We start from the raw sequence: 24,246 nt of genomic DNA on the forward strand, positions 1-24,246 counted from the left end.
TCAGTTCATGCGTTAGTGTCGTTAGAAAGGTAATTAAAATGTCAGGTTACATATTTCACAGAGATGATGATCCTAATTAAAGCAAACAAATGTTGCTGTGAAAGATGTGACTGTGCCATTACTTGAATGCAAATAGTTTAAACTATGTTAATAAAGCATCACATGGAATGTTAGTCCAGCCTTTGCATAACAGTTTAGGAATCGATGTTAGTTGGAGACTGTGAGGGTGCGTTACGTTGTATTTTTTTTAGTTTCCTACCTAAGTGGCCATTTGTTAATCTTACACCAAAGAATGTTAACCAGGGTGCAGTGGGCAAAATCCAAAGGCTGTCTACTTAAATTGCAATGTGTGTTCCAGGTTTTTAATTATAATGGAAAAATAAAATCCGTAAGATGAGTGGGTGGGATGAATTACATAGTTGTCAAATTCAATTAGACATCTTCAAATTGATTGATCGACATTCAGCTAATAAAAAAGTGACCGTATTAAGAATCTAAATTAATTTAAAGAAGAAATAAAATTTTTTTTATCATGAATATTGAAATTGAATTTTATATTGAAACTAAACACATCATCCTAAAACACTGCACAGCCAGTGGATTAAATTTGAAGTGTTGTTACTGTTAGTATATATGCATACTTTTATTGATTTATTGATCAAAATCTCTGCTGGTTAGCATTCACTTTTAATAATCATCACCACCCTTCACATTATCACTGCTGGCTTCTGGGAATATTTGCTATGGGTTTCTTAACAATCACCTAAAGTATTGCTCTAAATTTGGTTAAAATAGTTATATTTCTATTGAGAATTACTGTAGATATCGTAATAAGTCATGCTTGTTTCTAAACAATATATTTAGTTTTGATGGGAACACCAATTGGGCTCAGTGAATACATTATTTGTCATATTTAGTATGAAGGCTAGTAAGTCCCAAGTTAAGCCTTTGGTTTGTGCTGAATTTGCTCACCTTACTGTAACAATGAGAGTTGCCGTTGGTCTCAATATTCCCATGGACTATTCCATTGGAACTGCATACTGTATGTGTCCAAACTGTTAAAAGACCGGATACTTTCTGTCCCCCACCTCCTGCCCCATTTGATGATAGAAATCAATACTATTTTGTGCAAAGACTTTCTTGATAGCTTTGGCAATGATTTGGGAGTTGTGTGCACACAATAGTAACAACAGAATGGCAATGAAAACTTAGTGAGAGGTAATTTGATGCAGAAGGTAAGGGAGATGCTAAGCCATGAAGTCAAGGTCTACAGTGAGTATATTAAAAAAGGCAAAACACTATATCGCTCAAACGATTTTTGTTTCAAGTAAGATGATAGGCGAATGAAGACCTATTTATTGCCTACAGTTCCTGTGTCATGTGGTAACGTAACATGTCTGAAGAAGGGTCTTGACCCAAAACGTTGCCTATTTCCTTCGCTCCATAGATGCTGCCTCACCCGCTGAGTTTCTCCAGAATTTTGTCTACCTTCGATTTTCCAGCATCTGCAGTTCCTTCTTAAACATAACATGTCAGGAAGTTACTGTTACTCAAGCTCAGCGTTAGATTCTCAGCGTGAGCTTAACAAGTCACTGGAATCACTCCAAGACATACACAAGGCTGAGAACTTCCGAGAGTGCATGTTCCAGGAGGTGATCATTTTGTGGCAGTGGTTGCTTCAGGAAAATAATAATTGTGTGGTTTCACCTGACAAGGTAAAAATAGAAAAGTAATGCAGAAATTCTCTGGGAGTTCTCCAATGCTCCAAGCTGTTTTTGAGCACTGAAAACCATTTTGGGTGCCAACATCTGAGTTGAGTTCAGTTTTGACAACATTCATTTCCCTGCAGTACTGTAGTGAAATAGGGACAAGGGCCTAGCCAAGTGTAATCCAGAGGTTGTTAGGCATTTGGGAGCAATTTTTACACAAATAGGACCCATTTAGTATTATTAGTTTATATCGGGTAGCAGGGTGGCGCAGCGGTAGAGTTGCGGCCTTACAGCGCCTGCAGCGCCAGAGATGTCATAGGACGTACAGGTTTGTACGTTAATTGGCTTGATATAAATTGCCCCTAGTGTGTGTAGGTAATAGATTAATGTGTGGGGATCGCTGGGCCCAAAGGGCCTGTTTCCATACCGTATCTCTACACTAAATTCAACTGAACCTGCATGGGCTTTCTCCGAGAAGCTCCGGTTTCCTTGCACACTCCAAAGGCATACGGGTTTGTAGGGTGATTGGCTTGGTATAAATGTAAATAGTCCCGTGTGTGTGTGTGGAATAGTGTTAGTATGTGGAGATCGCTGGTCGGTGCAGACTCGGTAGGCCGAAGGGCCTGATTCCACACTGCATCGCAAAACTAAACAGATCCTAACAGAGTCAGGACCAATGTTTTCGTGTTAGTCTTAATCTGTAAGTGAAGAAGGAATTAAATGCTTTGACATAAATTTGGGCAACAAGATGAAAGATTAGTTTGGAGATGAAGAGTGGGAGAGGTAAATGATTCAGAAATATGAAGGCCTAGCCAAACAAATATAGGGCCAGCACAGTAGTGCAGCTGGTAGTGCAACTACCTCACAATGCCAGAGACTTGGGTTCAATACTAATCTTGGGTATTGTCTGCCTGGATTTTGTATGTTTTCCTCTCTCAGTCGAGAGGCATGCAGGTTTGGCAGGATAATTAGCCACTGTAAATGTTCCAAGTTTGTAGGTGAGGCAATAGTTGATGCTAATCTGGAGAGATTAAAACATGGAATAAAAATGGCCATGTGGTTGATGGTCAATGAAGACTCAGTGGGCTAAAAGGGCTACTTCATTGCTGTATCTTCCCGAGTTAATAAATGCAGATGGATGTGTTGCAGCCACAGGCTCCAAGCACTGCAGCAGATCTTAAGCTATTTAAGCTACCTAGGAGTTCGAGGTCAGGTGGGCATGACTCCACCTGGGCCAATGTGAAGGGGTCTAAAGTATCAATCTAATTTTCCTTTTGTTCCTTTTCCAACATTATCTATTTCCCATAACCTTCTTTCCATACTTTTCCATCGCAACTGAAATTTCCAACATGTCCATGACGACCAAATGCCCCGTCTAAGCTAGTCTCATTTGCTTGTGCCCATAAAGGTTTCCTATCCATGTATCTGTCCAAGTGTCTTTTAAATGTTGTTATAGTACCTGCCTCAACTCCCTCCTGTGGCAGCTCGTTCCATATGCCCCCCACCCTCAGAGTGAAAATGTTGCCCCTCGGGTTCCTATTAAATCATGTCCCACTCACCTTAAACCTATGTCACTACCCTGGGTAAAATCATTGTGCATGCATTCACTCTGTCTTTCCTCATGATTTTATGCAGCTCTAGAAGATCTCCCTCAGTCACCGGCACTCCAAGGAATGAAGTCCAAGCCTGCCCACTTCTCCCCATAGCTCAACCCCTTGAGTCTTAGCAAAATGCTTGTAATCTTCTCTGCACTCTTTCCAAATTAATGATATCCTTCCTTTAGCAGGGTGACCAAAACTGAACACAGTACTCCAAATATGACCTCACCAACTTCTTGTACAACTGGAAAATAACATTCCAGCTTCTCTACTCAATACCCTTAACGATGAAGGCCGATGTATCAAAAGGCATCTTTACCTTTAAGTCAGTAGAACTAAATAGATGGCTCGTTTGAAGATCTAACATGAACATGATGAATTAGATGGGCTTCTTCCTTGCTGTACATTTCTATGATTCTGTAAAAATATACAAAGAACCTTCTTGTTGTTTCATTAGTGAACTGAATAGCTACTGATTTTGTCTAATTTCCAATCCAAAACATACTTAAGTTCAAAGGAAAATTCACAGAGTATTTTCAGTGAGATACAGATGATACATGATTTAAACATATTTTTCTTTTGTTGTTTATCAAACAACAGTGTGGAGAATACAAATATGCCAGGGCAGTTTGAGATCGAGAAAGAGGTGGTGCTGAGACTTTTAAAGAACATTGGATGGATGGTGGATGTCCCCCGGGCTTGATGGGATCTATCCCAGGTTATTGTGGGCAAGAGAGGAGATTACGGGTGCCTTGACAAGGATCTCTGTGTCTTCTCTAGCCACAGGCAAGGCCAATATTGCTATTTTGTGAAGAAAGTAAGTAGAGAGAATCCAGGGAACTATAGGCTGGTGAGCCTCATGTCAGTGGTAGAGAAACTATTGGAGAGAATTATTTGAGATAGTATTTACTTCATTTGAAAGAGAATTGGCTAATTAGGTATAGTCAACACAGCTTTGTATGCAGCAGATCGTGTCTCACTAACTTGCTTGAGGAGGTGACAAATGAGATTGATGAAAGTAGGGCGTTGGATGTTGTATACTTGGATTTTAGTAAGACTTTTGATAAGGTCTCTTATGGTAGGCTGATCCAGAAGATTAAGATGCATGGGATTCATGATATCTTGGTTGTGTGGATTATTCATAGAAGGCAGAAGGTTCTGGTGGAAGGTAGATATTCTGGCTGGAAGTTTGTGACCAATTGCGATAGACACAAAATGCTGGAGTAACTCAATGGGTCAGGCAGCATCTCTGGAGGAAAGGAATAGGCGACGTTTTGGATCAAGACCCTTCTTCAGACTGAGAGTCAGGAGAGAGGGACACTAGATGTATTAAAAAGTTCAGAACAAATCAGAGCCGGTACCAATGGCCAAGGAAAGGTGGAGACCACAATAGTCCACTGTTGGCTGTGGAAGAGGTGATAACTAAGGAATATATGGATGCAAACAATGGAACTAGTAGGACAACTGTGAGGGGGGAGGGCGGGTGGAGGGGCGAAAACAGAGGAAATGCAAGGGTTACTTGAAATTAGAGAAATAAATATTCATACCACTGGGTTGTAAGCTGTCCATGCAAAATATGAAGGACTGTTCCTCCAATTTGCGTGTGGCCTCACTCTGACAGTGGAGGGGACCCAGGACGGAAAGGTCAGTATGGGAATGGGAAGGGTCATTACAGTACAATGTTTGGCAACCGGGAGATTGCTTTGGCCAAGGTCGATTGAGCGTAGGTGTTTAGCGAAACGATCGCCCAGTCTGCGTATGGCCTCGCCAATATTTAGGAGTCCTCACCGAGAACAATGGATATAGTTCAATGGATATACCCATGATTACGTAGCCGGACATAATGCGAACTCCATCATCAGGTTTGCCGATGACACCACTATGGTTGGACGAATCAATCATAGAAGGGGACGAGTCAGAGTATAGAAGTGAGATAGACCGACTGACCAAATGGTGCCAGCTCTCAACATCAGTAAGACCAAGGAACTGATTGTGGACTTTGGTAGGGGAAGGATGAGGACCCACAATCCTGTTCATATCAATGGGACGATGGTGGAGAGGGTCAATAACTTCAAATTCCTGGGCATGCACATTTCCGAAGATCTTTCCTGGACCCAGCACACCGATGCAATTATACAGAAAGCACATCAGTGACTCTACTTCCTGAGAAGATTACGGGGAGTTTCGGCATGTCGAAGAGGATTCTCCTAAACTTCTACAGGTGCACGGTAGAGAGCATTCTGACTGGTTGCATCATGGCCTGGTTCAGCAACTTGAACGTCCAGGAGCGAAAAAGACTAAAAAAAGTTGTGACCACTGCCCAGTCCATCACCGGCTTTGACCTCCCCACCGTCAAAGGGATCTATCGTAGTTGCTGCCTCAAAAAGGCAGCCAAAATCATCAAGGACCCACACCAACCTGGCCACACACTCATCTCACCATTGCCATCAGGAAGAAGGTACAGGAGCCTGAAAACTGTACCGTCCAAGTTCAGGAACAGCGTCTTCCCTACAGCCATCAGGCTATTAAACACAACAATGACTAAGCTCTGAGCTCTGAACTGCAAAAGACTATATTATTATTGCACTAGACTAGACTAGAATAGAATAGAATAGAATAGAATGCCATCTATTGTCATTCAGACATGGTTCGAACGAAATTTCATTCCTGCAGTCATAACATCAAAAAAAAACACAAGACACACAATTAACACAATTTACATAAACATCCATCACAGTGAATCTCCAAACACCCCTCACTGTGATGGAAGGCAAAAGTCTTGTCTCTTTCCTGTTCTTTATTCTTCTCCCGCGGTCTAGCAGTGCAACTGCTGTGTCGAGGCGACCGGGGCTCCTGATGTTAAAGCCCCCGGCGGGCGATGGTAAGTCCCGCGGCTGTTAAGGCCGCGCCGGGCGATGTAAGGCCCTGCTCCAGGTCTTGATGTTAGAGCCCCCAGCGGGTGATGGTAAGCCCCATGGCCGTTAAAGCCGCTCCAGGTCGTTTTAACCCCGCTATTCGGGCGAGAGAAGTTGCCGTTGCGGGAGCTCCGAAAAGCGGTCTCCCACCAGGGACCCGCGATCTCCCGATGTTACCGTCCACAGGCCTGCGGCCATAACCTCCGAAGCTCCAAAGTCGGGTCGCAGCCGCCCGGCACCACAGCTTTCCACGCTCTGAATCGGCCACTATATTTGTTATTTATTGATCTTTTTCTTTTTTTTGTCTTTCCCCTGTTATATACTATGTTTACATATTCACATGTTCTGTTGTGCTGTAGCAAGTAAGATATTCACTGAGCCATCCGGGACATATAACAATAAAACACTCTTGACTTGACTAGTCGATGAGGTTTAGAAGAGGTGCAAGTGAACCTCTGCCTCACCTGAAAGGATTGTCGGAATTCCTGGATGGAGTTGAGGGAGGACGTATAGGGACAGGTGTTGTGTCTCCTGTAGTTGCAGAGGAATGTACCCGGAGAGGGGATGGTTTGAGTGGGAAGGGATGCGCGAATCTAGGAGTTGCGGAGGGAACATTCTCAACAGAATGCGGAAAGGGGTGGAGATGGGAAGATGTGACTAGCGGTGGGATCAGTTCCCCCACACACATACACCAACCACCCCCACACACTACCCCCCCCCCCCCCCACACACACACACACTAACCCCCGCCACACAGACTAAACCCCCTCCCCCATATTAAGCCCCCCCCAGATTTGCTGCTAAACCAGATTCCATTGTGATGTACCCATTCCCCCAATGCAACCCGTTCCCCAACGCAATAATCACCCATAGCCCCCAACTGCGCAGGCGTGGCTCATACACTCGCTCCCCCTCTTCTCTCCCTAGCTCTCCTTTTCCCTACCCTCACCTCTCCCCTTTCGCACTACCCCACTAAACACAATGCCAAACCAAACCTTAAAGTAACCTAATTACATTGTTAATCGTCAATGAAAATGAAAGGATTCGAATAAAATCAAAGTTAATAAAAATTTGCGGTGTTTTTAAAAGAAAATGCGGCTATAAATGAAATTGATCTTATCTTTAAAGAATCAGCAGCTTATCCACTGAATCAAACCACGTGGGGGGGGGGGTCGGAGGGAAGTTCTGGATCTCTCTCTCTCTCTCTCCCTCCCTCTCCCCCCCTCCGTTTTGGCATAGATACCATCGCAATCACATCCACACACGAATAAGATGAGACCTTTAGTAGTATATAGATGTGTGGAGCACGTTTTTCACACAGAGTGATGGGTCCTGGAACGCATTACCTGAGGTGGCAGTCATATTTAAGAGGTTTTTACTTAGGCACATGGAAGTGCAAGGAATGGAGGGATATGGATTATGTACAGGTAGATGAGATCGGTTTAGCTAGACATCATGTTTGGCTGAAAGGCCCATTCCAGTGCCGTACTATCCTATGTTCTATGTAACTGGAATCCACATAGATATTATTTTCTTCATCGAAAAGATACAGAAATTGCTTGAAAAAAAAATAGCTCTGCTGGTGTCAGATTCCATTGTTCATTGTTGATGGGCAAATCGATTTGTAAACCACTTTCATTTCTACAAGTTGTCTTTATATTTACAAGATGCCTTTGCCAATTATGTTGACAGTTTATTGGTTAATATTTTTTGTTGCAGTTTGTTTTGTTGTTTCTTTTTCTATTATTTAATTTTGGAAGGAAATGAGTGTCAGCGGTGGAGAATATTTATCCTTTCAAGGACAATGAAAGTGTAATGTTTTATCTTGTATTAAAAGCACGCATCAGTCCTATCACCGTGTACAGAATTGTATTCTTTTGCATCTTTTCATCTCCAGATACCATTATTATTGAAGGAATCAATCTGCAATGAGAAGCACTGGCTATTTTATTCAAGGCACCATGAATTATATATATCAGTTGAAATATAAAGCTTGAAGCATCTAACGGCTGAGCATTACATTTATTTTGCACCCTGTACAATATGGGCATTACTTCCTAACTTAATTATGGTAAAAAAAAAAAAAATCTTGAATTTCAGTAGGTCTAGTTTGTTTTAGTTTTGTCCTTGGTCAAAAAGGCTTTCATCAGTCAGAGTATTGAGTATAGAAGTTGGGAGATGTTGCAGTTATATAAGACATTGGTGAGGCCGCATTTAGAGTATTGTGTTCATTTCTGGGCACCATGTTAAAGGAAAGACGTTGTCAATCTGGAAATGGTGCAGAGAAGATTTACAAGAATGTTGCCAGGACTCATGGGGCTGAGCTATAGGGAGAGGTTATGATAGACTTGGATTGTTTTCTCTGGAACATCAGAGGATGAGGGGAGACTTGACAGAAGTATGTAAAATTATCAGAGGCATAGATCGGGCGGACAGTCAGAATCGTTTTTCCCAGGGCGGAAATGTCCAACACTAGAGGGCATAGCCATATGTGAGAGGGGGAAAGTTTAATGGAGATGTGTAGGGCATGTTTTTCCACACAGAGTGGTGGGTTCTGGAATGCATTGCCTGGGGTAGCAAGCTAGGACTCTATTCATTGGAGCACAGGAGGATGATGGGTGATCTTATAGAGGTGTACAAAATCGTGAGAGGAATAGATCGGTAGATGGACAGAGTCCATTGCCCAGAATAAGGAGAATCAAGAACCAGATGACATAGGTTTAAGGTTTAAATATTACTCCACTATTTAAGGAGGGAGCAAAGCAGAAGAGTGGAAACTATAGGCCAATTAGCCTGACTTCAGTGGTTGGTAAGATTTTAGAGTGCATTATACAGGAAGAGGTTTCTGAGTACTTACAAGCATATGATAAAATAGACCGGTCAGCATGGTTTTGTGAAAGGGAGAGCTTGTCTGACAAACCTGTTGCAATTCTTTGAGGAAGGACAAAGGAGAGTCACTGGATGTTGTTTACCTAGATTTTCAGAAGGCCTTGTGAGGCTGCTAAAGAAGATGAGAGCACATGGTATCAGAGGGAAGATACTAGTGTGGATAGCAGGTTGGCTGGGTGGCAGAAGGCAGAGAGGCAATAAGGTTTTTTTCTCGTTGGCTGTCAGTGACGAGTGGTGATGTGCAGGGGTCAGTGCTGGGAATGCTACTCTTTACATTGTATATCAAGATTTGGATGAGTGAATTGAAGGCTTTGTGGCCAAATTTGCAAATGATACAAAGATAGGAGGAGGGGCAGGTAGTGTAGAGAAAGAAGTGACTGCAGAAGGACTTGGACAGGTTGGGAGACTAGGCAAAGAAGTGGCAGATGGAATACAAAGTGTGGAGTTGTAGTTTTGGTAGTAGAAATAAAGGCGTAGACTATTTTCTAATTGGGGAGAGAATTCAGAAATCGGAGGTGTAAAGGGACTTGGGAATGCTGTTGCAAGATTCCCAAACAATTAATTTTCAATTCGAATCAGTAGTAAGGAAGGCAAACACAATGCTAGCATTTATTTCGAGAGGGCTGGAATATTAAAACAGGGATGTATTGCTGAGGATTGATAAGGCATTGTAATTGGAGTATTGTGAGCAATTTTGGGCCCCATGTCCGAGGAAGGATGTGCTGGTGTTGGAGAGGTTCCAGAGGTTTGCGAGAATCATCCCAGGAATAATTGAGTTAATATATGATGAGGTTTGACAGCACTGGGCATGTACCCTCTGGTGTTTAAAAGGATGACGGGGACCTCATTGAAACTTACAGAATAGTGAAAGGCCTGGATAGAGTGAATGTGGAGAGGATGTTTCCACTAGTGGGAGAGTCTAGGACCAGAGGCATAGCCGCAGAATAAAAGGATGCACCTTTAGAAAGGAGATGAGGAGGAATTTCTTTAGTCAGATGGTGGTGAATTTGTGGAATTCATTGCTGCAGATGGCTGTGGAAGCCATCAATGGATATTTTTAAAGCAGAGGTTGATAGATTCTTGATTAATATGGGTGTCAGGGGTTATGGGGAGAAGGCAGGAGAATGGGGTGGGGAGGGAAAGATAAATCAACCATGATTGAATGGCAGGGTGGACTTGATGGCCCAAATGACTTAATTCTGCTCCTATCACTTATGAACTTATGAAGAAGGCTTTCAGCACATTGGCTTTCATCAGTCAGAGTATTGAATATAGAATTTGGGAGGTTATGTTACAGTTTTACAAGGCCACATTTAGAGTGTTGCGTTGAGTTTTTCTCTCTCTGTTACAGGAAATATGTTGTTAGGCTGGAAAGGTTGCAGAGAAGATTTACGAGGATGTTTCCAGGACTCGAGGGCCTGAGCTATTGGGAGAGGTTGAGAAGACTAGTACGTTATTCCTTGAAATGCAGGAGGTTGAGGGATAAACATACGGAGGGGTATAAGATCATGAGAAGAATAGATGGGGTAAATGCAGTCTTTTATCCAAAGTAGGGGAATCAAGAACCAGAGGACATTGGTTTAAATTGAGGAAGGAAAGATTTAATGGGAACCTGATGGACAACTTTTTTTTTTACACGAAAGGTGGGTATATGGAACGAGCTGCCAGAGGTAGTTGAGGCAGGTATTATCACCACATTTAAATATATTTGGACAGGTTTATGGATAGGATAGATTTAGAAGGATATGGTCCATGTTGATCGTGGTGGGCAAGATGGGACCAATGGGTCCATTTCTACACTGAATGACTAGGGGAACCTTAATTATACCAGGTTAATAGTTCATCTGTAATCCATCTTCAAAATGTAATGAATTGTTAAACTTGAGAATATTATACTCCTGACTCTCAGATGTTGGGAAATAAATAACTTCATATTGGCAACTGTAAATGCTGGAAATCTGACATTTAAAAAAAATTGGAAATACTCTGCAGGGCAATCTGCATCTGTAGAAAGAAAAACAGAGTTATTATTTCAGTTCTCTTGTGCTGCTAATGGAAAAGAAGTACAGTATTTCCAGAGGAAATTAGAATTCTTGGTGGTAATGTCAATATAAACAAATCAAAACTGTATTGTCAGTTTTCTTATTTGCAATGCTCGAGTTATCACTGAACTTTCAAGTCTTGCATTACAGTATAAACCAAGCGCATACATTTTAAAGGACAACCATGACCCATGGACAAAAATAAGTTGCCACTATGCCTAAAGACGGTAGCTTAAACTCCATCTTCATTCTAAGCACAATACAAGTTAGCTACAATCAATGTGAAAAGGTTTTACCTACTTCATGAGTCACACATATGCCGTGTTTGTTATTTTAATTAAATTTAACAAAGTCATGGCTTTCTGAACATTTCATTTAAAAAAAATTTGCTTTACAAATTAAGATTTTCTGAGCCAGAAAGTTAGTTTTAACATATGCTTTGGTTATGCAACATGGCACAAAGTGAAATATTATGGAGGTACAGTTCTTGATTAATAAGGGAGTCTCACCATAATTTTGCTTTTGCATTGCTCAGTTCAGCTGTTACCTCCTTGTCCGAATGATATAACTATTTAATATCTTTCAATGCAACGAAAATATATAGAATAACATTTTTCTGTTTAACTTTTGAAAGACATGTTGATGCTCCAGCTTTCTTTTATTGGAAGTTTTTTTTCCAAATGTTTGAGACATCTACAATTTGAATTGCATAAGAAGTTACATGTGATGTCATGCACATCCGCAATTTAATCTTAGGGTTTGTTAAATCCAACAACCGTAATGAATATACTTACTGTAAATCATTACCTATATAATAAAATTTCAGAATGCTTATCAAAGCATACCAAGTAGGAAAATGTTGTGAATTGGAGAAAAGGAAGACCCAATTAAAGCAATATATTTATAACAGGTTGTTGAAGAGTGTGAGAGCAGCATCAGGAATAATTAGATTGGGAAGGGAACTCTGGAAAAACAATGGCATATTAATTTAAAATGAGCTTCCAACTGTACTTTGGGAAGCAGATTTCAAACCAGTGAAAGATGGTGAATTGGATAAAAGATGGGTCAATCATATACAATCATGGTATGGCTAATACACAGGAGGACATTGCATTGGCGAGATCAAGCGCAGACTGGGCAACCGCTTCGCTGAACACCTCTATTCGGTCCGCCTTGGCCTATGCAATCCCCCAGTTGCCAAACATTTTAGCTCCACTCACAAGGATTCTGCATTGTCTGATCCTATATCATCCATTGCTAAGGATGGAATTTTAGTCCTTACCAGCAGAGCTAACCCACCCCCTCTAACCAACTTTTCAAACGTCTATGTAGATTGGTGGTGGGAACCAGCAGCAAAATCAATTCCTAAGGTGGAAGTATGACAGGTAATTGTAGCACAGATAGATGTGATTTCCCAGATAAGTTAAACAGAGCTAAACAGAAAGCCAGATTTTTTTATCGGTGCATTTAGTCTGAAAAGACATTCAGAGAAACTGATGGAGTTGCCACCAAAAACATTTGAAGGTCAAAAAAGAAGTATACATTATTTAAGAGACAACCATCAATCCAGCATTGAAAGGAGCTCTTCCTGGCACTGGATGACTCAACAATTTAGTAGTTAGTTATTTACCCTCAAGGTCTGTATTCAGCTTAGTTTAAGATGAATCACTCTTCCCCAAGATGGATGTCGTGGTCCAATGTAAAATGACTGTGCACAGTTGCTCCTGCTTCTGAGTGGATACATTTCTACCATGCAACCATTCTCAAGCCTTAAGAGATGGTTAAAATACATGTGAGAAAATGAATAAGCTAATAGTAAAATTTTCTGCATACATTTTTTGAATTCATTAAATAGTGCACAACAAAGCAATCAATTAATCACTGTACATAGGTACTTCACTTAAGATGCATTCCCAGAAATTCATATGCATTCTTTGAAACTGGAAAGGAAGGAGTGCTCAAAGGGCTTATTCTAGATTTATTTCTAATGAATTGCTGACAGTGCTGCTGTGTGACTAAGAGCGTGATCAAGTGCTCAGTCCTCTGTGAGTTTTCCTGCAGCAATGAAAGCTAAAATTATCTCAATTCCTAATATATGGAGGGAGTCACTGACGGCGTCCATGAGAACAGATGTCAGGTAATTTGGGGCAAGTGTAATGGCCATTCAGTGCTGAGATGTAGCCGTGGAGCCGCTTCCTGACTGGCACGGGGAGTGTGGGCCATTGAGTGGGAGTGGCGGCAGCAGCTGCTCCATGTGTTGACAGCCTACCCAGATGGTCTCTGTCACCACCTGTTGGATGTTTTCAAAACTGTCATCTCCCCCTGTTTGAATGGCTACACAATTCTCCCTGGGCCAGACAATTTCCCTATGGTAACAAGCTCAACAATGATCACTGGCAATCTCTTCACATTGCCCTGCTGGCTCAATCCACACTGATCCAAGTGGTATGAAGATCACCATTTCATTTCATTGCACACTAATATGCAAGGGTAGTTTGAAATTAATAAGACAAAAATGTTGGCGGTCTTAAATAGCATCAAGGTGGATAAATTCCCAGAACCTGACTGGATTCTTCCCAGGTTATTGACTGAGGCAAGAAACTTAGGCCCAGCCAGATGGGCTGTGAAGTCCTGAATGTGAGGAATCAGGTACCGGTCGGCAGTCGTAATCTCATTAAGGCGGCAATAGTCCCCACAAGGCCGCCAGCCCCCAGAAGCCTTTGGCACCATGTGAAGCAGGGAGGCCCATGGGCTGTTGGAGCGCCGGACAATGCCCATGGCCTCTAAGTTGTGAAACTCCGCCTTGGCAATTAAAAGTTTGTCGGGGGCAAGCATGCGGGCGCGGAATGGTGGGCCCGAGGTGAGGATGTGGTGCTCGACCCCATGTTTCGGGCTGGCCGAGCCGAACTCCGAGGTGACAATGTCCGGAAACTCGGCCAGAACCTGGGCATAGCCGTTGTCCACCACTGCCACCGGGTTGCTGTTCGACGGGCGGGCGCGGTAGGGCGCAAGTAAATCGCCTCCAACGATGACGTGTGGACGTGCTGGCCCTTCGCATCCATCAGGAGCTCTTGCGCCCGCAAGAAATCTGTGCCCAGCAGCGGTTGGGACACGTCTGTGACAACAAAAGGCCAGGTGAAATGGCATGGATGCCGTAGGTGCGGATGGAACTCCCATTCGCTGTGGTCAAGAGGGGGCCCTGCTTACCGGCCCGCGTGTCTGCTCTGGAGCGAGGCGCAAAACACTAACCTCCGTTCCAGTATCCACCAGGAACCTATGCCCTGAGCGCGTACAGACGAGGAATTTCGCCGACCACCGCGGTGCCTACCGGCAGCCGGCTCCGGAGTTTCCCGGGAACGCATATGATTGGCGGCATTGGTGGGTCACTGTCCCCCAGCGTTGGTGATAACAGCACCACATCTTTCTTCCTGGCTCCTGTGCCACTTGCCTGGTCTGCAGCTCCACGGAGCCTCTTGTGGGCATGGTCCTAGGCCGCTGTGCCTTCCAGGGCACTGCATCGATCCGGTGCAGGGCTTCCAGCACACCCACTTCCTGCTGGTCGGCCAGCCACAGCTCGTCGGCGCACGCCGCTAGCCTCAGAGGATCTTCGAAGCTCTCCCCCGAGAGCTGCCGGCAGATGTCACATGGCAACTGCTGCAGGTAAGTGTACTCAAATTGGAGGCAGGGCCGGTGGTCACCCATGAGCGCGAGCATCTCGCTCATGAGGGCCGAGGGCTTCCAGTTGCCGAGCCCACTCATGTTGAGAACCCGCGCCGTTCGCTCCATGCGGCATGGCCCGAAGATCTGTAGCAGCAGCTTCTTGAGGCCTACATACTTACCCGCCGCCGGCAGATTATCCAGGTACGGCACGACCCGAACGGCCATTTCCTGGTCGAGAGCGCCTACCACATAATGGTACCGGATCTCATCTACCTTCACGCCGCGGACGTGGAACTGGGATTCGACCTGATGGAACCAAACCCCTGGCTGCGAGGTCCAAAAGTTAAGCAGCTTCAGGGTGACCGCATTGAGCTCGGCCTCGTACGCGGCATGTTGAGCGAGGTGCATTTTTTCAGGACATTTTTCCAGGATTCCACTTCTGGTCATCAGGGTCACCAGTGTAGCGGGGACTCACAGGAGTCCAGCCAAAAATGAGTCGAACACAAAGTTGTGAGAATGAAATGTAATTTATTACTGTCAAAGGTATCAAAGGTGTCAAAGGTATTTTATTGGTCACATTCACATACACCGAGGTGTAATGAAGTGAAATGCTTTTTGCCATTTTGCAGCACACAAAGAAAGAATACAGACATAACACCAATGAGAGTCTTAAACACAAAGAACATCCCCCCACAATGGCTCCCACCATGAGGGAAGGCACAAAGTCCAGTCCCCAACCCCAGTTCACCCATAGTCGGGCCTATTGAGGCCTCCACAGTTGCCTCTACGGAGGCCCGATGTTCCTGGCCGTTCTCGCCGGGTGGTGGTGCTCCTGCGTCGGGAGAGTCCTCACAGCGGCATGGGAACCCTGGAACGGCCGCCTCCGTACTGGAGGCCGCGGCTTCCGAAGCCGACAAGGCCGCGCCGGTTGGAGCTCCACAACTGCCGATCTCGTCGCGAGATCCCAGGCTCCCGGTGTAAAGTTCGGCGCTGCCGCCCGCAGCTGGCCGCTCCACAGTCCCGTAGCTCCGCGATGTTTTACCCAGAGCTCACCGGAGCTCCAGCACGACGACCCAGGCAAGGCATCACCCGCTCCACGATAGCGCTCCAGCGCTGTGCCGCCGCCGAAGCCGAGGTTCTGGGCGGTCCGCGACAGGAAACGCCGCTCCAGGCCCGCTGGTAGGCCGCGAGGACGGGTCGAAGCTGCAGCCCGGAGAAAAGCTGCCTCTGTCGCCGTGCTACTGCTTACTCCAACCCCGTGACCGGGCGTTACCCGACCTTAAATACCCAGTGCCAGACCCCATGACAAAACGCCTCCCACTGAGATGCTCAACTCCTCCCTCATGAGCCGAAGGTTCGCTATGCCCGTGGCCGGCCACCAGGTGCCGCCACAACGGGATTGATAATGACTTGTATTCGGAACTGGTTTGCTAGAATGATGCCTGGATTAGGGGGTATTGGCTTCAGGGACAGGTTGGACAGACTTAGATTGTTTTCTCTGGAATGCCGAACGTTACAGGGAGACCTGATGAAAGTATGTAAAATTATGAGAGACGTACATAGGGGAGACAGTCAGAATCATTTTCCCAGGATGGAAAAATTAATTACTAAAGGGTATAGCTTTGAGATGAGAGGGGCAAAGTTTAAATGAGATGTGTGGGGCAAGTTTTATTACACAGAGGGTGGTGTCAAAGTAGGGCGAGTATTCACACCAGGTACAAGACTCCAGGACAAAGAGCGCCAGAAAGGAATTGGCACTCTGTCAGGTAGTGCTAAGTATAAGTGTAAACCTTTATTGACTATTTTTGTTACTATTTTGTAACTATTAACTATAGTTGTTTAAATAAGGTTACTCATCTGTGGTTGAGTAGATTGATTAAAAATAGCCTATTTTTCAGTTTAATAGATTCATAGTTGGTGCTATACAAATGGATTTGATCTGAAACATACAAGTAAATATGAAGGCTAAATTTTTCATTAGAATATCAGCATAGATTATGTGATCGTGGTCATGGAATAGGTCCTGTATAGAGAACTCTGCTTTAAGATTAAATAAACTGAATCAACTAACATTTGTGGGAGACTTGCTATTCAGGGAGTGGGTTTACAAGGTTAATTCCCGGGATGGCGGGACTGTCATATGCTGAGAGAATGGAACAGCTGGGCTTGTACACTCTGGAGTTTAGAAGGATCTCTTTTCTTTCTTCTTTTTTTTAAATTTTATTTTTATTAGAAGTACAATAAGTTGCAATATTACACACCACATATATCTCATTACATTTGTTGTACCCCTTCATTTTTTGAACTTTAAAAAAGATAGAAAGAAAAGAAGTAAGGAAAGTGAGAAAGAGTCGTGAAGGTGCAGGAAAGTGTTGGGAAAAGAAAGCCCATTAGAAAAGGAGTTAGAGAAGAAAGTTAAGAAATAGACCCTAGAAAAGAAAGAAAGAAAGAAAGAGTAACAATCGCTCTATTATATTTTTTTTAAACTCCGCAAAAAGGGATATACCAACCGTATTTTTCACCCCCCCATTACCAGATCCTGGCACCATTTATTTTTTAAATTACTATTGTACCTTATGCTTGTAATAAGTCCATAAATGCAGACCACGTCTTTTGGAAGTGGTCTGCTTTGCCTGCTAGGAGGAGTCTCATCTCTTCCAGATGTAATGTTTCGAACATGTTTGAAATCCACATTTTTATTGTTGGTCTTAGAAGGATCTCATTGAAACATATAACATTGTTAAGGGCTTGGACACGCTGGAGGCAGGAAACATGTTCCCGATGTTGGGGGAGACCAGAACCACGGGCCACAGATTAAGAATAAGGAGTAAGCCAATTAGAACGGAGACGAGGAAACACTTTTTCTCACAGAGAGTGGTGAGTCTGTGGAATTCTCTGCCTCAGAGGGCGGTGGAGGCAGGTTCTCTGGATGCTTTCATGAGAGAGCTAGATAGGGCTCTTAAAAATAGCAGAGTCAGGGGATATGGGGAGAAGGCAGGAACGGGGTACTGATTGGGAATGATCAGCCCTGATCACATTGAATGGCGGTGCTGGTTCGAAGGGCCGAATGGCCTACTCCTGCACCTATTGTCTATTGACTTGCACAGGTTGGAGACCCGGGATTGATCCTGACTATGGGTGCTCTGTGCAGAGTTTGTCTGTTCAACCCTGTGATTGTGTGGGTTTTCTCTGGGTGCTCCGGTTTCCTCCCACACTCCAAAGACATACAGGTTTGTAGGTTAATTGGCAACGGTAAAATTATAAAGGGCCTGTCCCACTTTCACGACATAATTCACGACCTCTGCCGAGTTTGCCCTTGATTCGTACTCGCAGCATGGTCGTCACGAGGTCGTAGGTAGGTCGTAGCAGGCAGTGATGCTAGTTGTAGGTACTCGTGGCATTAAGTAGGTCGGGGCGTTTTTCCTAGCATGATGAAAAATGTCCACGAGTAAAAAAGGTCGTGAATTAGGTTGTGAAAGTGGGACAGGCCCTTAAATTGTCTCCAGTCTGTAGGATAGTGCTAACATATGGGGTTAACTGGTGCGCGTGGACTCGGTGTGCCAAAGGGCCTGTTTCCGCGCTGCGTCTCTAAACTTACTATCATTTGTAAAGTTAGTGGTAATAGTGTGCTACATGTTGAATTACTTTTATAACTTATTTCAGTCATCATTTTGGCTTGAACTGTGTCCTGTTTTCTGCATAGTCATAACTTTACAAATAGCTTCAACTTTGATCATACATATCGGCACTTACATGGAGAAATTTGATCAGTGGAAGCCAAGCAAAAGGGGGATAGTTCAAGGACTGACATTAGAAATAAGTAAATTCCTGTTCAGTGAATGTGCTTGCAATTATTGTTGCCCGTGAAGACTATAAAGTTTAATTCAGTTTAATAACTATGTTTACTTTTTCTTCTAGGCCTTTGTAAATAAACTTGATGAATTGATTTGTTGGTTGTTTGAAGCAATGGAGACAACAGAAAATTGGACACCTCCAAAAGCTGACATAAGCAGTCTGAAACTTTACCTGGAAACACATCTGGTATGGCATAAACTTCTAAGTGGTTATTTTCATAAAGTTCATGTTCATAAGTGATAGGGACAGAATTAGACCATTCAGCCCTTCGATTCTACTCCGCCATTCAATCATTGCTGATCAATCTTTCCCAATTAACTCCATTCTCCTGCCTTCTCCCCCTGACACCTGTACTAATCAAGAATCTATCTATCTCTGCCTTAAATATATACATTGAGTTGGCCTCCACAGCTGTAGCGATGCATTCCACACCTTCTGACTAAAGAAATTCCTCCTCATCTCCTTCCTAAAGGAGTGTACTTTAATTCTGAGGCTATGACCTTTGGTCCTATGCTCTTTCACTAGTGGAAGCATTTTGATAGAATGTGGTAAAGAAAACCATCAGGCATGTTTGAAATTTAATTCTATGGCTTCACGATTTTTTGTACTTTAATACTAGTTTATGAAAACAATCTTTACAACCTAATTATGGCTCAAACTTTTATCTGCTTTACATAAATGAATGTTGTGAACATCTATTTTCTCCATATTAGATGGAGAATTTCTATTCAGTTTATTTTTTTTAAATGGAATTAAAAAGTTGGCAAAGAAAAAGTGATGATGAGAGTACAGTCATAAAATAACATCTTGTTCACTAATCTGCATCGGGGAGGGATTTCAGTTGTCTTTACCGAGTCAGTATGTGACTACAGGCCTACAAATGTGAATGACTCTAATGGTTCTCTGAAAGAACTTCATTGGATCTGGGAGCTCCCAAATGCCTTTAGATTGGTTATGATTGGAATTTCAGGTCCTGTTCCAGTCACCACACATTAAGATGTGAAGTTTCTAGACAGAAAGTGCAGGGAAGACTCAAGTGTGTTGGGACTGCTGCTGTTTGTGATGTATATAAATTACTTGGACATAAACGTAGGTTAGTAAGTTTGCAGATGACATCAAGATTGAGGTCACGTACCCTGAGGAAGGCTGTCAAAGTAAACAGTGGGATATAGATCAGTTACAGAAATTGGAGGAGAAATTGCAGATGGAGCAAGTGAGGTCAAAAGGCAGGGGCAAATATACAATCAATGCATGACCCTTAACAGCATTGATGTACGGCGGGATAGACACAAAATGCTGGAGTAACTCAGCGGGTCAGGCAGCATCTCTGGATAAAAAGAATAGGTGATGTTTCTGTTCGAGACCTTTCTTCAGACTGGCTGTTAGGGGAGAGGGTAACAAGAGGTATGAAAAGGTACTGAACAAATCAGTGCCGGCACCGATGACCAAAGATCCCACAACAGTCCATTGTTGACTGTGGAGGAGGATGTAATGAGGGGACATGAACAGTAAAATTAGCAAGACAACTAGGGTGGGGGAGGGACAGAGAGAGAGGGAATGCAAGGATTAATTGAAATTAGAGAAATCAAACCACTGGGTTGTAAACTGCCCACAAAGTATACAAACAAAATGTTTGTTTGCCCAAAGAACCAAACAAAATATGATGTGCTGTTCCTTCAATTTGCACATGGCTTCACTCCAACAGTGGAGGAGGCCCAGGACAGAAACGTCAGTATGGGAATGGGAAGGGAAGATAAAATGTTTGGCAACCAGGAGATCGCGTAGGACAAGGCGGACTGAGCATAGATATTCAGCGCAACGATCGTGTAGTCTGCATTTAGACGCGCCGATATGTAGAAGTCCACACGTAAAACAACGGATACAGCAGATGAGGTTGAAGGCGGAGCAAGTGAATGGACCATCGGGGTCCCTGGATGCCCAGTAATGTTTGTGCCAAACATGATGCCTAATTAAATCATTCTCTTCTGCATATCCCTCTATTTCCTGCACTTCCATGAACCTACCTAAAAGCCTCTTAAATTCAACTATTGTATCTGCCTCCACCACCATCCTGGGAACATGTCCCTGCCTGTCCTTCCTTACTTATCATAATCTCGACTTTATCATCAGTCCTTCCATTTGCTGACTTTGCTCTGATTCCCACCCCCTGCCATTCTAGTTTAAACTGAGTAGCACTAGCAAACCTCCCAGCAAAGATGTTGGTGCCTCTCCATTTCAGGTGCAACCTGTCCCTCTTGTACAGGTCACCTCTGCCCCACATTGTGGGCTGAAGGCCCTGTTTTTGTGCCATACAGTTCTCTGTTCTAAAGAGAGGGAGAGAGTGAGAGGGAGAGAGAGGGAGGGAGAGAGAGAGGGAGAGAGAGAGGAGGAGGGATAGCGTGAGAGAGAGAGAGGGTGAGAGAGTGGGGAGAGAGGGAGAGAGGGAGAGAGAGGGAGAGAGGGATAGAGAGAGAGGGGGTGGGAGAGGGAGAGAGGGAGAGAGGGAGAGAGGGAGAGAGGGAGAGAGGGAGAGAGGGAGAGAGGGAGAGAGGGTGAGAGGGAGAGAGGGAGAGAGGGAGAGAGGGAGAGAGGGAGAGAGGGAGAGAGGGAGAGAGGGCACTAAGAGGGCATGGATTCAAATTTATAGGCAAAAGATAGAGAATTAGCATTTTGTGGTTATGTTTAAAAATTCACTGCCTGACTGAGACAAACAGAGCACCTGATGGGTAAAGTGGCCAGTTTCAGTGTGGTAGTGGTTCTAACATTCTTTGATAATTACCATTTATCAATGACCAATATATGCTCGTTTTAACAGGTATGTCCATATTCCATCCAGAAATTTAAATAAAAAGTCATTACATCCTTGCAAAGTGGCTACAGTAGTGTTATTATAAATAACTCCCAAAATTTCAGTAAATTCACAGATATAATTTAATGAATGTACCTTATTGTGCAATATGTTTATTGTAAGATGGATCCTTCTAGAATTCATTCAGTGAGTACTTGCATGAAACATATGACCAAAAGTACATTCATTTCACTCATTCCCCAAGGGAGACTATGAAGTTTCAGTTTCCTGTTAGGTAAAATCTCTTTTCCAGTCCCAATCTGACCTTTTTATCTTTGGCTTCTTACAATGTTCAAACAATACCTTAAGGAAGAGGATTTTATAATATCACTTAGCATATTATAACCTTAAGGAAATTCAGTTCAACAATTTCAGCTAACCAGCCTTTCCAACGTGGTAGTTCTGATGAAAGAAAAGCCATGGAACCTGGAGCGCTGACTATTTTTCGTTTTCTCTGTCCACAAATGGTGCATGACCTAGTGCAGGGGTGGGGAACCTTTTCATGTTGGAAGGCCGCATTAAGTTAGCTGTAATCTAATAAGGCTGCATCCAAGAAACTTCAATTAGATATAGGATTATTTTGTTGAATCTTCTTTTACTCTTTGGTATTTTAAGTATCTTCATTTTAAGATTAAAATAATAAAAGACGAACAAAACATATTAATAAAAATGAAAGGATTTGTTCTACAAAATGTGGATTCATTCAAAAGGCCGCACTTAATTGCCTAGAAGGCTGCATGCGGCCTTTCCCCACCCCTGACCTAGTGAATATTTACAGTATTCCCTGTTTTTATTTCACATTTTATTTCATTGAAAAAAATGCCGCGGCTTAGCTGAGGTCTCGAGTACGCGGAGACCACTCGAGCATGAAGGAGAGTTACGAAGACCTCCTACGACCTCGTGACGACCATGCTGCGAGTATGAGTCGAGGGAAAACTCGCCAGAACTCACCAATTAGGTCGCCCAAGTGGGACAGGCGGTAATGGAGAAGGCCCAGTACATAAAGGCGGTATGGGAATGGTTAACAACCATGAGATCCAGCAGGCCTTGGTGTGCCAAGTGAAAATGTTCAGTGAAACAGTTGCCAAGTCAAGGCTTGGTCTCGCCAATATATACAGGAGGCTACATCAGGAGCAGCAAACGCAGTAGGTGAGGTTGGAAGTGGTGCACACTAATCTCTGTCCCACCTGGAAGGACTGCTCGGATCCCTGGATGAAATGTGAAGGAGGCGGAGGGACAGGTGTTACATCTGTGGTTGCAGGGGGAAATACCTGGGGTAGGGATGAGTTGCAGAGAGCATAGCCTCTGCAGAAAGTGGAAAGGAGTGGGATGGGAAGATGTGACTGGTGGCAGAAATGTCAGAATGGTATGTTGAATGCACAGGCTGGTGGGGTGAAATTCTGACGGGAGGGGTGGGGGGGAAGAGGGAGTTAGAGCAGAATTAGTAGACACTAAGGATTCATGGGTGACAGCAAGGGAGGAAAAGTGTTTAGTAAAGGAAGAGGACACCTCGGATGTCACTAGGGTAACAATGGTATTAGTGAGCTCAGAAATTGCAAAGTTCCTGCTCCTGACTCCTGCTCTGTGCCATGCTTTTCAGCCCTTCAATTGGGAATGTACATGTGTGCTGAGACACAAGAGACTGTAGATGCTGGAATCTGAAAAATAAAGTGCTGGAGGAACTCAGCGGTTCAAACAACATCCATGGAGGGAAATGAGCAGATGACGTTTCCAGTCCCACTCTTTTTTTGCTATACTTGTGGCATTGGATGAGGATCAGATTTTTCTAATCTTTCGTCTTAGCTTAGTGAAAAGTGAAAAGCAGTTCGTTGGTCAAGATTCAGGAAGAATCTTGTATCTAAAACTGACACAAATACTGTGTCTTCTTTCATAGCAGGATAAAACAATATGGGGAACAAGTTATTAATCGCAAATATTCTCATTTTTGCAGAGTTTTAAACTTAACGTAGACAGTCACTGTGCACTTAAAGATGCTGTGGTGGAAGAGGGACAGCAGCTTCTGGAACTCATTGAATCTCACAAATCAGGTGAGTTGCTAAAGCAAGTAAAGATGTGAGACGTTGGCTTCAATTTACATCCACATTTAATTTGGTGATGATTTGTATGTACTTTGATAGTTTACCGAGATCAATTCTATGTTTTTGAACCTCTGTGGCAGATTAGAAAATCAGGTTTCACCCAACTTTTCAAGTCAGTTATTTATTTTACCTTTGTAACTTCACTGCTAGTATAAAATATACTGAATAAACGTGGGGGTGACACATAATTTGGATATTCATGAAGAGTTCATATGATGCAGAATGAAAGAGCAGTATTACACCTCTCCATCACTATTCAGACCCTACATTTACATAATCTTTCAAATGTATCTGCATGTCAGAAAATACCTGTATTTATTTCACAACTGCTGCAGAATAGCTCCATCTGCAGCAGAATGAACTGCAGACAGCATTTTCCTGGAATGTATAGATTTATATACTTTTTCTCAATCAAGAAGAATAAAAATTGGACAGGGCACATAGCTCAGGACACAAGCAAGGCTGCCAGTCAATTGCTACCTCACCCAATGACCAGGAAAGGAAAATGGTTTGGTTTATATTAAACAACAAAGATTCACAAAGAAACCAGATCTAGTGGTGCTTAAGGAAGAATTGCAGATGCTGGAAAAATCAAAGGTAGACAAAAAAGCTGGAGAAACTCAGCGGGTAA

The 24,246-nt window shown here is 43.4% G+C and overlaps 1 protein-coding gene across 4 annotated transcripts in view; it reads left to right on the top strand.

The window, feature by feature from the left end:
• akap6 (A-kinase anchoring protein 6) overlaps positions 1 to 24,246 on the top strand; it is a 382,452-nt gene that overhangs the window by 144,421 nt on the left and 213,785 nt on the right. For all 4 annotated transcript variants that reach the window (XM_033027101.1, XM_033027098.1, XM_033027099.1 and 1 more), the window contains 2 exons: positions 18,732 to 18,854; positions 23,468 to 23,564. In XM_033027101.1, the coding sequence (XP_032882992.1) occupies positions 18,732 to 18,854; positions 23,468 to 23,564 (220 nt within the window). The remainder of the gene's footprint in view (positions 1 to 18,731; positions 18,855 to 23,467; positions 23,565 to 24,246) is intronic.

Source organism: Amblyraja radiata, chromosome 9 (genome assembly GCF_010909765.2).
Source record: "Amblyraja radiata isolate CabotCenter1 chromosome 9, sAmbRad1.1.pri, whole genome shotgun sequence".
Lineage (NCBI taxonomy): Eukaryota > Metazoa > Chordata > Chondrichthyes > Rajiformes > Rajidae > Amblyraja > Amblyraja radiata.